Genomic DNA, 14040 nt, shown 5'->3' on the forward strand with positions numbered 1-14040 from the left:
TTGGCAGGTAGATTCTTTACCAGCTACACCACCTGGGAAGTTCCCACCTGCTGCAGTTTAAAAAGATCGTGCATGCTGCAACTAAAGATCTCACATGCAGGGACTTCCCTGGTGGGCCAATGGATAAGACTCTGAGCTCCCAATTCAGAGGGGCCCGGGTTCAATCCCTGGTCAGGAAACTAGATCCCATATGCTATGACTAAGACCTGGCACAGTCAAATAAATAAATATTAAAAAATATATATCTCACATGCCAGGACTAAGACCTAATGCAGGCAAGTAAATAAACAATTTTTAAATAAATAAATAAGGGTAGTTAAGATAGTCAGTTTTATGTTGTAAGTATTTTTGCCACAGTCTAAAAAATGAAAAGGAAAAACAAAAGAGCTGTATCAGGGGAAATCTTTGTCATTACTTGCACGTGGAGCTGCCTGAAGATAAAAAGACCAGACACCTACTACATTTTTGAGAGAAATTATGAACTTGGCCTTCAAAGGATCATGACTCTCTGGTACACTCCCTGGGGAGTTTCCTGGCAGTCCTAGGACTTGTGGTTTTCACTGTGGGCCCCAGAAACTAAGAGCCTGCAAGACTCAAGGTGAGGTCAAAAAAAGAAAACAATGCCCCAGGGTTATGCCATGAGGCCCTTAAAACCATCCCAGTAGGAAATGGAATGAGAAAGCTTCAGAAGTAGCGATGGGGAACAGAGGGCTGCAAGGAGCCTCCCAGAGAACAGAGCCAAGGGCCAGGGACAAAGACCTTACTCATAGCAATGTAGGAGTCTTCACAAGTCCTGCTTAACTAAACATTTGAATTGCTAAATTCAGTGACTTCTGTGTGTTTCCACTGAGGTTTTGGGTTCACTGTGACTTTAACATTTATTTTGCATGTAGATTGGAAATTTTTGTCTTTTTTTTTCAAGTCTGAGTCACCAGCCACAAGAAACCAGTCTGGAGTTCAAAGGACAGTTCGGACAGGATGCTGTGAACAGATGACTCATTAAGCTATGACCTCAGAGGGGATGTTCTGCATCTGAGAAGGAGGGTGTGCTTGTTGTCCGACACGGAGTAGAGTGGCACTAGTCCTTCCGGTTCTGCCTGGCTACAAAAGTGCCTTCAGATCTTTCAGCACCAACATTTTTACAAGACAAAGAAACCCTCCTCTTGCTAATACTGCCTGCCTCTCATATCACAACTTTTTAAATTGTAATTGAAGATGAAGGGAAAAGGCAGCTTTTATGGAGTTTCTGCTGGGTCCCAGGCACTGTTTGTGAATTGCCTCACCTAGACTATTTCATTTAAGGTTATGGGAGTAACCTGTTTTCCGGTTTGGGGAGTTGAGTGGCAGAGAAACTGAGTATCTGGTGGGGCACGTGTTCATGAAAAAGCTAAAGGGGAAACGTAGAGAGAGTGTTTTGTGGGGGGGTTTTGTTTGTTTTTTTTTTTCTTTTTTTTTAATTTTTTTTGGTGGTACCAGGTCTTTAGTTGCAGCATGCAGTATTTTTTTTTTTTTTTTTTGCTTATTGTTGTTGCTGTTGTTCAGTCACTCTCAGTGATGCCATGGACTGCAGCACAGCAAGCTTCCCTGTCCTCCACCATCTCCTGGAGCTTGCTGAAACTCATGTCCCTTGAGTTGGTGATGCCATCCAACCATCTCACCCTCTGTTGTCCCCTTCTCCTCCTGCCTTCAATCTTTCCTAGTATCAGGTTTTCCAGTGAGTCATCTATTTGCATCAAGTGGTCAAAGTACTCAAGCTGAAGCTTCAGTATCAGTCCTTCCAATGGAATATTCAGGGTTGATTTCCTTTAGGATTGACTGGTTTGATCTTCTTCCTGTCCAAGGGACTCTTAAGAGTCTTCTCCCGCACCACAGCTCAAAATGAATTCTTAGTTGCTGACATGTGGGATCTAGCTCGCTGACCAGGGATGGAACCCGGGGCCTCTGAATTGGGAGTGCTGCGGCTTAGCCACTGGATCACCAGAAAGTCCCAGGGAGTGTTTATTTTAAAATTACGTGGCTTCGGGCCAGGATCCTCCTCAGAGCCAACCTCACCTCCTTATTGCGCAAAGTGTACACCACCGGGTTCAGCAGCGGCGTCACCACCGTGTAGAACACAGCCACCAGGCGGTCCTGGTCTGGGTTCCCTCCGGACTCGGGCCTCAGGTAGATGATGGAGGCGCAGCCAAAATGCACGATGACCACGGTGAGGTGGGCAGCGCAGGTGGAGAAGGCTTTGCTCCGGCCAGCGGCCGAGGGGATCCTCAGGAGGGCGGCCACGATGAAGGCGTAGGAGAGAAGGATAAGGAGGAAGGAGATTAGTACCACGAGGATACTCAGGAAGAAGATGGCCAGCGCTTTGCTGGCACTTTCCGCGCAACTGAGCTTCAGGACGGGGGCGATGTCGCAGAAGAAGTGCTCCACCCGGTTGCTGCGGCAGAAGCGCGAGGAGAAGATGAGGCTCGTCTCGATGGAGGCCACCGAGAAGCCGGAGCAGAAAACCAGGGCTCCCAGACAGAGGCAAACTGTGGGTCTCATGATCACCGAGTAGCGCAGAGGGTGGCAGATGGCCACGTAGCGGTCGTAACCCATCAGAGTGAGGAGGAAGCAGTGACTGCATCCCAGGCCCAGGAAGAAGAACATCTGAGCCCGACAGCCAGAGATGGAGATGGCCTGGTTCTCCATCCACAGACGAGCCAGCATGTTGGGGATGGTGACCAGCGTGTAGCAGGTCTCGGAGAGGGACAGCGCCGCCAGGAAGCGGTACATGGGCGTGTGCAGGGTCCGGTCCGCATGGATGACGGTGATGATGGTGACGTTGCCGCTGAGGGTAACCAGGTATGTGAGGAAGAACAGTGCAAAGAGGGTGGTCCTCAGGTCTGGGAGGTTGGAGAAACCCACCAGCAAAAACTCTGTCACCAGCCAGGTGGCATTTTCCTGCTGCTTCTCAGGAACCTGGGAGGAGAAAGCAGAGGAAATGGAATAGGACAATACAGTAAGGCTCCACTAAACATCATGTGCCAGTGAGAAAGGATAATCATCCCTGTTTTACAAAAAAAAAAAAAAAAGGGAATAGGGACAGAAATGAGGCCATTGTGGGACCACCCTGGTAGTCCAGTAGTTAAGAATCCGCCTTGCAATGTAGGGGACACAGTTGTCATCACTGGTTGGGAAAATAAGATCCCATATGCTGGGCAGCAGCTAAGCCCATAAGTGGTGCAAGGCAACTTCTGAGCCCCAGAACTCTGGAGTCCCAGCGACACAACTACAGAGCCGGCAGACAGCAACTACAGAGCCCCCACACAGCAACGAAGATCCCACATGCTGCAACTAAGATCCAATGCAGTCAAAAAAATAAATAGTAAAAATAAATAAACAAGAAACGAGGTCATGGTTTTCCTAATATCACACATCTAGCAGCTCTACAATAGACAAGAAAATCATAGGTGTGGAAATAACTTGGGTGCCCATTAACAGATGAATGAAAAAGGAAGACTGGTATATATACACATCGGAATATGATTCAGAGATGAGAAAGAAGGAAATGTTGCCATTTGACAATATGAATGGACTTTGAGGACATAATGCTAAGTGTGATATCAGATAGAGAAAGAAAAACACTGTATGACCTCACTTATTTGTAGAACATAAAAGTCAAACTTTAAAAAAAAATACATATATATATAGGTGGGAGTTAGGGATAAATAGTAAAATGGTCATTACCAGGGGCTGGGAGGTGGGTGGGGAATTGGAGAGATGATGTTTAAGTATACAAACTTGCAACTATCAGGAAATAAGTCCTAGAGATCTAATGCATGGCATAGTGAATATAGACCAGTTTATATTATAAACATCGAAGTTGCTAAGAGACTAGATCTTAATTGTTGTTCAGTTTCGAAGTCGTGTCTGACTCTTTTGTGACTCTTTGGAGTGTAGCCCTCCAGGTTCCTCTGTCCATGGGATTTCCCAGGCAAGAATACTGCAGTGGGTTGTCACTTCCTTCTCCAGGGAAACTTCCCAACCCAGGGATTGAACCCAGGTCTCCTGCATTGGCAGGGAAGCTTAGATCTTAATTATTCCCACCATAAAAAAGCAATGATAATTATGTGACATGATAAGAGATGCTGCTAATGGCTACAATGGTGCATCTGTGCCAAGTCGCTTCAGTAATGTCCAGCCCTTTGCAACCCTGTGGACTGCAGCCCTGCAGGTTGCTCAGTCCATGGGATTCCTCAGGCAAGAATACTGGAGAGGTTTACCATTTCCTTCTCCAAGGGATCTTCCCAACCTCAAGGTCGAACCCACATCTCTTACATGTCCTGCATTGGCAGGCAGGTTCTTTACCACTAGGGCCACCTAGGAAGCCTGGCTACAATGGTAATTATATTTACAATATATCAATATAGGATACACCTTAAAATTACACAGTCAAATATATTTCAATTAAAAAAAGAAAAGAAAAGAGGGACATCCCTGTCTGTCCAGTGATGAAAACATCATGCTTCCACTGAAGCATGGATTTGATCCCTTATCAAACAATTAGATCCCGAATGCCACACATGGCCAAAAACTAGGGGGGGGGGGGGGAATTTTTTTTAATAAAATAAAAAAAGTTCTTGATCAAAAAAATTTAAAAAAGAAAATCACAAGAACCTTATAAGGAGTAAATTACAATATCTGGGGCAGGGAGAGGGGGTAAGAACTTCAGGGTGTTAGTCTGAATTCCCCTAGAAACAGATCCTGAGGCAAGGATTCAAAAGCAAGTAATTTATCTGAGGCAAGGATTCAAAAGCAAGTAATTTATCTCCAAAGACTTGGGTGGTGGAATGGTGAAGGGAGACAGACCATAAAAGGTGCATTATCAAGATGTTGACTGAAATGAAAACACACAACATGAGAGCTGTTAGTTTCAGTTAAGTTGGGGACTTACTGAGCACTAAAGCTTGAGAGAAAGCTGCCCTGGTGGCTCAGACAGTAAAGAATCCGCCTGCAATGCGGGAGACCCAGGTTCGATCCCTGAGTGGGTAAGATCCCCTGCAAAAGGGAATGGCTACTCACTCCAGTATTCTTGCCTGGAGAGTTCCATGAACAGAAGAGCCTGGCAGGCTATAGTCCATGGAGTTTCAAAGAGTCAGACATGACTGAGTGACTAACACTTCAAAGCTTAGGAGACAGCCTCTCAGAGAGCTCTGAGCAACTGCTTGGAAGTGGGGGTGGGGGTGGGAGGTGCAGTGGAGTGCAGGGGAGTCCAATTTTGGAGAAGGGGGAAGTGCAATCAAGCATGCACCTCAGTAGAAGGTTGCTGCTAGTCACAAGGAGCAGATATCTTATTGATTTTAGTGCTTTTCTAACTTTGGGAAGATACAGGAAACTCTGTTGTTGTTCAGTCACTAAGTCGTATATGACTCTGTGACCCCATGGACTGCAGCAAACCAAGCTCCCCTGTCCTTCACTATCTCCCAGAGTTTGTTCAAATTCATGTCCATTGAGTCAGTGATGCAATAAATTGGGCTCACAAAAATCTCTCCTGAAAATCTAATTATCTGAAGAGCTGTTCTGCCTGTTTTCCCAGAACACGAAGACTTTCATTCTTGATCCCTACCCTGAACTCCTTTCAGGATGTGTTGAAGGTCAGTGATTGCAGTGGTCTGTGCCTCAATCCTTGTAGAGCCAGGAGGCCAGTGACTTTCTTCAGGAGCATTACTACAATTCAATCCTACCTGGAGGTCCTTGAGGGGTAGTGAGGGAACTGGGCTGTTTATCCACCAATCCCCAATCATCTTGCTCAAGAATTTCTACCAGGAGGCATTAATCTCCCAGAACTTCCACACCTGCCACATGTACAGGGAATTCAGTCTGACAGGTAAGACAGGAAATTGTGGCCAAGGGGATGTGGGCTAGGAATTTACAGAATCCTCTACTATCCGTGTGAAAAGGATACCCAAGAAAGGCAAAGCCTGTAACATTGATATCTGAAATGAACAAAGTAATACTTTTAGAAAATTTGATACCCAAGGCTATATAAAGTCTTCCACGGTCCCTAGGCATTTTTGCCTTCCTCCATAAAAATTGCTCTTTGGGGGTTTTGTTTGTTTGGGGGGGTGGGGTTGGCCAAGCCTCGAGGCTTGTGGGATCCTAGTTCCTCAACCAGGGATTGAATCCGGGGCCTTCAGCAGTAAAAGCATCAAGTTCTAACCACTGGACTACTAGGGAATTCCTGAAAATTATTTTTTAAAATAGGGGAGGAATTCCCTGGCTGCCCAATGGTTAGGAGTCCTTGATTCCATTGCAAGAGACCCAGGTTCGATCCCTAGTTGAAGAACTAAGATTCTGCAAGCCATGAGAAATAGCCAAAGAAAAAAAATTGTTTTTTATTTTTAAGTAAATTTTATTTCTAATTTTTATTTAAATAAAATTTCATTTATCAAATGAAATAAAACCAACCTTTTAATTTATTTAAATTTTATAAAAACTCAAAATTTTTACATTTTTAGGACTGTATTGATATAAAGATAAATATAATTCTCACCCTAAGAGCTTATTTATTTCTTCTGATCTTAGAAATTTACATAATTTCATGGGCCACCTAACAGTATTTTGGATCCAGGCCTTGTGCTAATAAATACTTCTGTGTTAATTAAATGGAAAATAATTCTGAAATTATTGACTTTTTTCTTTTCTTTTGCCGTGCTTCACAGCATTCAGGATCTTAGTTCCTGGACCAGGAATCAAACCCATGTCCCCTGTAATGGAAGTACAGAGTCCTAACCACTAAATAGCCAGGGAATTCCTGTAAAATTTTTAACCATTTTAATTCAAATAATGAAGCATTAGTAAAACTCCTGGGATTTCCCTAGTGGTCCAGTGGTTAAGAATTTGCCTGCCAATGCAGGGAACACAGGCTCGATCCCTAGTCTGGAAGGATTCCACATGCCATGAGGCAACTAAGCCTGTGCACTGCTGCTGCTGCTGCTGCTAAGTCGCTTCAGTCGTGTCCGACTCTGTGCGACCCCATAGACCGCAGCCCACCAGGCTCCTCCGTCCCTGGGACTCTCCAGGCAAGAACACTGGAGTGGGTTGCCATTTCCTTTTCCAATGCATGAAAGTGAAAAGTGAAAGTCAAGTCGCCCAGTCGGGTTCAACTCTTCACGACCCCAGGGACTGCAGCCTACCAGGCTCCTCTGTCCATGGGATTTTCCAGGCAAGAGTACTGGAGTGGGGTGCCATTTCCTTCTCCCTAGTCTGGAAGGATTCCACATGCCATGAGGCAACTAAGCCTGTGTACTACAACTACTGAAGCCTGCATGCCCTAAAGCCTGTGCTCTGAAACAAGAGAAGCCACCACCAAGGGAAGCCCACGCACTGCAGCTGGAGAGTAGCCCCTGCTCGCGGCAACTAGGGAAAGCCCAAGTGTAGCAATGAAAACTCAACACTGCCATAAATAAATAGAAAAAAATTTAAATACTGGATTGGTGATAGTTTTATTATTTTATAATCAATTAACTTGCAAGCCCAGAAAATGCATATAATCTATATTGGAATGTTTCTGAGTATTTTGCACTCATTTGGAAAATGGTCCTAATGTAATCCTTCCCTACTTATCAAGAGTTAATTCGTTTGGAGGGAAGCACATTTCAAAACACCAACTCAAAAGACTCCCATGACTGGGAGTCCTGGAGAGATGAGGGCTGATTTATTCGCCATCTAGTGGCACTTGGGGTAACCTGCAAGCCAGTGACCCTCGAAGTGAAGTGAAGTGAAAGTTGCTCAGTCGTGTCCTACTCTGCGACACGGACTTTCACCTGCCAGGCTCCTCTGTCCATGGAATTCTCCAGGCAAGAATACTGGAGTGGGTTGCCATTTCAGTGACTCTTAGAAGAGAAGAAATAGCTGCGCCACCGAAATTACTCATCTGCAGCAATTGGTCAAGAGAAATTGAGAATGATTCTTTAAAGGTTTTAGAAGTTTGTTGAAATTTTAATTTGTGAAAAATGCATTTTAAATTCTAGTTCTAAAGATATATAAGTAGAGAAAAGCAACAAAAATGTGCTTGATCGCGTCCAAAGACATTCTGTTCATAAAGAAAAGACTAGTCAGGACCATCGAAGAACTTAATAGGTGCAAAAGACAGTAAGAAATGGTTGCCCATTTTTCATGAAGAAAGGAAAACCAGGAACCAGGCAGTCATATTGATCAAGCACAGGGGTGCAAACGTTTTCTGTAAAGGACCAGAGAGTGAATATTTTAGGCCATTTGGGTTGTACAATCTCTGTCATGACTGCTCAACTCTGCCCATCTAGTATAAAAGCAGCCATGGACAATGTATACACGAGTGTCCCTGAATGTTTAAGTAAAACTTTATTTACAAAAACAGACAGGGGGCCAGATTTGGCCCTCTGACTATAGTTTGCTGGGTGTCCCAGGTGGCTCAGTGGTAAAGAATCCACCTGCAGGAGACACAGCAGATAGGAGTTCGATCACTGGGTCAGGAAGATCCCCTGGAGTAGAAATGGCAACCCCCTCCAGTATTCTTCCCTGGAAAATTCCTTGGACAGAGGAGCCTGGTGGGCTACAGTCCACAGGGTTGCAAAGTCAGACATGACTGAGCACTCAAGGACACATGCACGCTATAGTTTGCCAACTCCTGATCCAGCATAAATAAAACTAAAAGAATATTCAACTTAGGAAAATTCCAATGAGGTCCTCTGAGGAATTCACACTATTAAAAAAAAAAAAAAAAAAAAAAGCAAAGCCTGACTTGAAATCTTCAAAAACTAAAGCAAAATGAAATTCCAACTTAAGAATCTCAGACTCCACTTAAGAAATCTAGATCTAGGGGGACTTCCCTGGCAGTCTAGCCTCCGCCAATTCAGGGACTCCAGTTCAATCCCTTGATCTGTGGAATAAGATCCCACATGCTGTGCTGTGCAGGGATGGGGAATCAGGGGAAATCTAAATCTAAGAAAAGGTACACTGGAAGAGATACCCAGAGCATACGTCTGAAAAAGGCTCCTTTATTGCAAATTAAACTAAATCAGAAAGAACATCAGGGCCCTTATATAGTGAGACTTGTAGAAATTCAATTACCTGGAAGACTTCACAGAGGAAAAAAGTAATTGGATTATGACCACTAAAAAAGTGTAATTTCTGAATATCACAAAACATTGTTAAATTGAAACAAATATATAGGCAAATAACAAACTAGAAAAGGCTGTGACTCTAGAAACTCTTCAGTTCCTCTTTTGCACAGCAAAAGAAATCATAAACAAAAAGACAACCTGTAGAATGGGAGAAAATATTTGCAAACGATGAAACTGACAAGAGCTTTATTTCCAAAATATACAAACAGCTCATACAGCTCAATATCAGGAAAAACAAACAATCCACTCAAAAAATGGGCAGAAGACCTAAATAGCATTTTTTTTAAATTATCAAATTGGCAAAGACTGAAGAAGAAAATGAGAGGCAGGTGCTAATGAGTGTGAGTAAAACTAGGCCCTCTACCTCTTTGCGTTGTTGGTTGCAGGAGAATACAATTTGTTTATATATCTGAAATCTTATTTCGGTTCTATAATTCTCCTTCTAAATATTTTCTCAAAAACAAATTATCTGGGGAATTTCCCTGGTGGTCCAGTGGTTAAGAATTGCCTGTCAGTACAGTGCACTTGGGTTCCATCCCTGGTCTGGGGAGATCCCACATGTCACAGAGTAACTAAGCCCACTTACCACAATTATTGAAGCCCAGGCGTCCTAGAGGCTCCACCCTGCATCTAGAGAGTAGCCCCCACTTGCCACACTAGAGAAAAGCCTGTGCACAGCAATGAAGACCCAGCAGAGCCCAAAAATAAATAAACAAACATATAATTTAAATAAAAGAAAAAATTACCTGGGACTTCCCTGGTGGTCCAGTGGGTAAAACTCCTCGCTTCCAATGCAGGGGGCCCAGGTTCTATTCTTGGTCAGACAACTAGATCCCACGTGCCTCAACTAAGGATTCCACATTCCACAACAGAGATCACAGATCCTGTGTCCTGTAACTAAGACCCAGCACAGCCAAACAAATGAATGTTTTTTTTAAAAAAGAAATTCTTTGACTTCCAGGTACAAGAATGTTCATAGTAGCATTGCTGCTACTGCTAAGTCGCTTCAGTCGTGTCCGACTCTGTGCGACCCCATAGACGGCAGCCCACCAGGCTCCACCATCCCTGGGATTCTCCAGGCAAGAATACTGGAGTGGGTTGCCGTTTCCTTCTCCAATGCATGAAAGTGAAAAGGGAAAGTGAAGTCGCTCAGTCGTGTCCGACTCTTAACGACCCCATGGACTTCAGCCTACCAGGCTCCTCCGTCCATGGGATTTTCCAGGCAAGAGTAGTAGAGTGGGGTGCCATTGGCTTCTCCACATAGTAGCATTATTTAAAGTTTAAAAAAAAAAAGAGAAAGAACAACCTAAGTGTTCAATAAAATGCCCTTACAAATCATTAAGGGGAGGGGGGAAAGCTAAAACTTTAATAGACGAGAAGATGGACTATCATTAAAGTCACATATTTGAGAATAATTGATGACAAGAGAAGAATTTTCATATATGTGTTTGCTGAGAAATGGAAAACAAAACATTTGGATCCCAATTGACTTACTACAAATGCATGTGTTTTCCATTCTTTTTTGTATGTCCCAATTTTTCTGCATCAAGTGGGGATTTTTGTAAATAGAAGAAATAAAATTTTTTGGAGGGATTCTTTTTCCTCTGGGTAAGTATTTTTATTGTTCTTAAAGAAGTTTAATCAATCTGGTTCAGAAAAAAAGGAGCTAAGGGTAGAGATAAAGAGGTTCCCTTTGAAACACAAAGCTCAGATGGTAAGGAATCTGCCTGCAATGCAGGAATTCTATCCCTAGGTTGGGAAGATCCCCTGGAGAAGGGAATGGCAACCCACTCCAGTACTCTTGCCTGAAGAAGTCCATGGACAGAGGAGCCTGGCGAGATACAATCTATGGGGTCACAAAGAGTTGGACACGATTAAGCAACTAACACACAAGGGTAGAGATAACGAGGTTCCCTTTGGAATGCAAAATATGCTAACACCATTTGTGATGAATATTTTCAATATACGATCTGAGGAGAAAACGTCTAGTAAAAACTGCAAATAAGTAGGTGACTTGGCTCCCTAGCAAACCCTGTATACTCAGTCCCTCAGTCATGTCCTACTTTTTGTGACCCTGTGGACTGTAGCCCACCAGGCTCCTCTGTCCATGGAATGTTCCAGGCTGGAGTGGGTTACCATTTCCTCCTCCAGGGTATCTTCCTGACCCAGGCATCAAACCTTGTCTGTTGCATCAAACCTGTGTCTCGTGTCTCCTGCATTGGCAGGCGGATTCTTTATCCTGGACAAGCCATGAGGCGGACCTTTATGGAATATCACAGGAAGTATGTGTGGGCATCTAAGAGCATTAGAGAAATGTTCCAGAGTGAGGTGATGCTTTTTAGAGAGAGGAGTTAAGACCAGGTTGATGGACTCCCAGCTGTAATTGTCCTATAGGAAGGGGTCCTTCATGGTATTAACACAAGCTTTCTCCGGGAATGTCAGCTTTTCTTGGGCCTCATAAAGAGGGCAATTGGGAAGGAAACATCCCTCAATACGCACTCAGTGTAGAAGTCTCCTCTAGCTAAATTAGCCAGCTTATACTTGCATGCCTCCAGTGATGGAGAGGTCACTACCTGACCAAAAGTCCCATTACATAAAGCAGAAATCTTGTGTTCAAGACAGTGATGTGCTGAGACAACAAGATTGAGCTCTGGAATCAGACAAGACTGCATTTGAATGCTGGCACCTTCACTAACTGGGAGCAGTGTGAGCCTGGGTAGCTGGCTTTCTCCCTGAGCATCATCTGTCAAAGTGAAAATTGATCCTCTGAGATCACAGATAATATTAAGATTCTCTGAACAATGTTAAGAATCCTTTGGTCTCAGGCTCCTGGCAAGGATAGCTGGGATTACTATTCTTGGCTTTGCACTGCTGGAGAAGCAGAGCATAGAGGGGATCACTGTGCACATTCTCACAGTGATGGTACCAAGATTTGAAGCCTGGAGTCTGTCTCCGGAGGCTGTGCTTTAAGGGCTGCTGTGAGTTTTGCAGGCTCACCTTCCATGCTATACACATTCATGGAGCATCAGTTCTCTGCCAGGCATTGCTTTTGGCATGGAGGGCATAGCAGGGAACTAGACAGAGATCCCAGCTTGGGAGGAACAAAAGGCTCTAGGGAAGTGAATCAGGAAATAAGCAACAAACTTGATAACTAAATAAGTGAGATTCTCTAAAAAGAGAAAGCAGAGAACTTAGGGGGTAATTGAGAGGTCTGAGCAGGCTGCAATTTTACATAAGATAGTCAGAAAAGGACTTGTTGATAGAACTACCATGAAAGTGAAAATGAAAGTGTTAGTCGCTCGGTCGTGTCCATCTCTTTGTGATCCCACGGACTGTAGCTACCAGGTTTCTCTGTCCACAGATTTCTCCAGGCAAGAATACTGGAGTGGATATCTATTCCCTTCTCCAGGGGATCTAACCTGGGTCTCCTACATTGCAGGCAGATTCTTTACTGTCTGAGCTGCCTTGGAAGCCCACGTGATGTGCTGTGCTTAGTCGCTCATAGTCACTCAGTTGTATCTGACTCTTTCCAACCCCATGGACTGTAGCCCACCAGGTTCCTCTGTCCATGGGGATTCTCCACAAAAGAATACTGGAGTGGGTTGCCATGCCCCGCTCCGGGGGGTCTTCCTAACCCGGGAATCCAACCCAGGTCTCCCGCATTGCAGGCAGATTCTTTACTGAGCCACCAGGGAAGCCCTTATGACCCAGCAAATCCCACTTCTGGGCATATACCCATAGAAAACCATAATTCCAAAAGATACATGCACCTCAGTGTTTATTGCTGCACCATTTAGATTAGCCGAGATATGGAGGCAGCCTGGATGTCCATCCACAGAGGAATGGATAGGGAAGATGTGGCACATATATACAATGGAATATTACTTGGTCATGAAAAAGGAAAGAAATTGTGCCATCTGCAGACACGTAGATGGACCTGCAGACACGTAGATGTACCTACAGACTGTCATACAGAGTGAAATATCAGAAAGAAAAGCATTGTGTATTAACATATATGTGGAATCTAGAAAAATGGTATAGATGAACCTATTTGCAAAGCAGAAATGGAGACACAGATGAGGAGAACAAGTATATGGACATTGGGTGGGGAAGGAGAGATGGGTTGAGTTGGAAGACTGGGACTGACATATAAACACTACTGTGTATAAAATGGGCTTTCCAGGTGGCACTAGTGGTAAAGAACCCTCCTGCCAATGCAGGAGATGTTAAGAGACACAGGTTTGATCCCTGGGTGGGGAAGATCCCCTGGAGGAGGGCATGGCAACCCACTCCAGTATTCTTGCCTGGAGAATCCCATGGACAGAGGAGCTTGGTGGGCTACAGTCCGTGGGGTCACAAAGAGTCAGACACGACTAAAGTGACCTGGCACGCATGCATAAAATAGGTAACAAATGAGAGCCCACTCTATAGCACAGAGAACTCTACTCAGTGCTCTGTGGTGACCTAAATGGGAAGGAAATCTAAAAAAAAGGGGGGGCGGATATATATCTACCTATGGCTGGTTCACATTGCTGTACACAAGGAACTAACTCAACACTGTAAAGAAACTATTGAAAAGAAGATGAAAGAAAAGAACTTGTTGACGTTCGATGCTCAGTTGGTCTGGAATGTATTTCCCTACTTTGTTTTCAGATCTCACCTTGAAGGCTGGGGATGGGCCAGAGAGGCTTGTCTCAGCTTGCAAGGAACCTAGTCTTTGCTCTTGCTTCCCTCTGAACTGGGCAGATGCCACGTCCATGGTGAGGATGGAGAGGTGCCTGCCAACTGTCTGCATGACCCCGCCCTGCTCAGCCCGTGTCCACCCTAGCATTCCCTGAGATAATCAGAGTCCCCTCTGCTCCTGGCTGGACTGGTCCCTCCCTGTCCTCCTGGTACAGCTTTG

General features: G+C 44.4%; 1 protein-coding gene across 1 annotated transcript; it reads right to left on the reverse strand.

The window, feature by feature from the left end:
- Positions 1 to 1810: 1810 nt before the first annotated feature.
- LOC113896480 (olfactory receptor 10T2-like) lies at positions 1811 to 13932 on the reverse strand. Its single transcript, XM_027548650.1, has 2 exons — positions 13798 to 13932; positions 1811 to 3003 (listed from the first exon to the last, which is right to left on the reverse strand). The coding sequence occupies exons 1-2, from the start codon at positions 13930 to 13932 to the stop codon at positions 1999 to 2001; spliced, it is 1140 nt and encodes a 379-aa protein (XP_027404451.1). The 3' UTR covers positions 1811 to 1998.
- Between the last annotated feature and the right edge of the window lie 108 nt (positions 13933 to 14040).

This window comes from Bos indicus x Bos taurus, chromosome 7 (genome assembly GCF_003369695.1).
Source record: "Bos indicus x Bos taurus breed Angus x Brahman F1 hybrid chromosome 7, Bos_hybrid_MaternalHap_v2.0, whole genome shotgun sequence".
Taxonomy (NCBI): domain Eukaryota; kingdom Metazoa; phylum Chordata; class Mammalia; order Artiodactyla; family Bovidae; genus Bos; species Bos indicus x Bos taurus.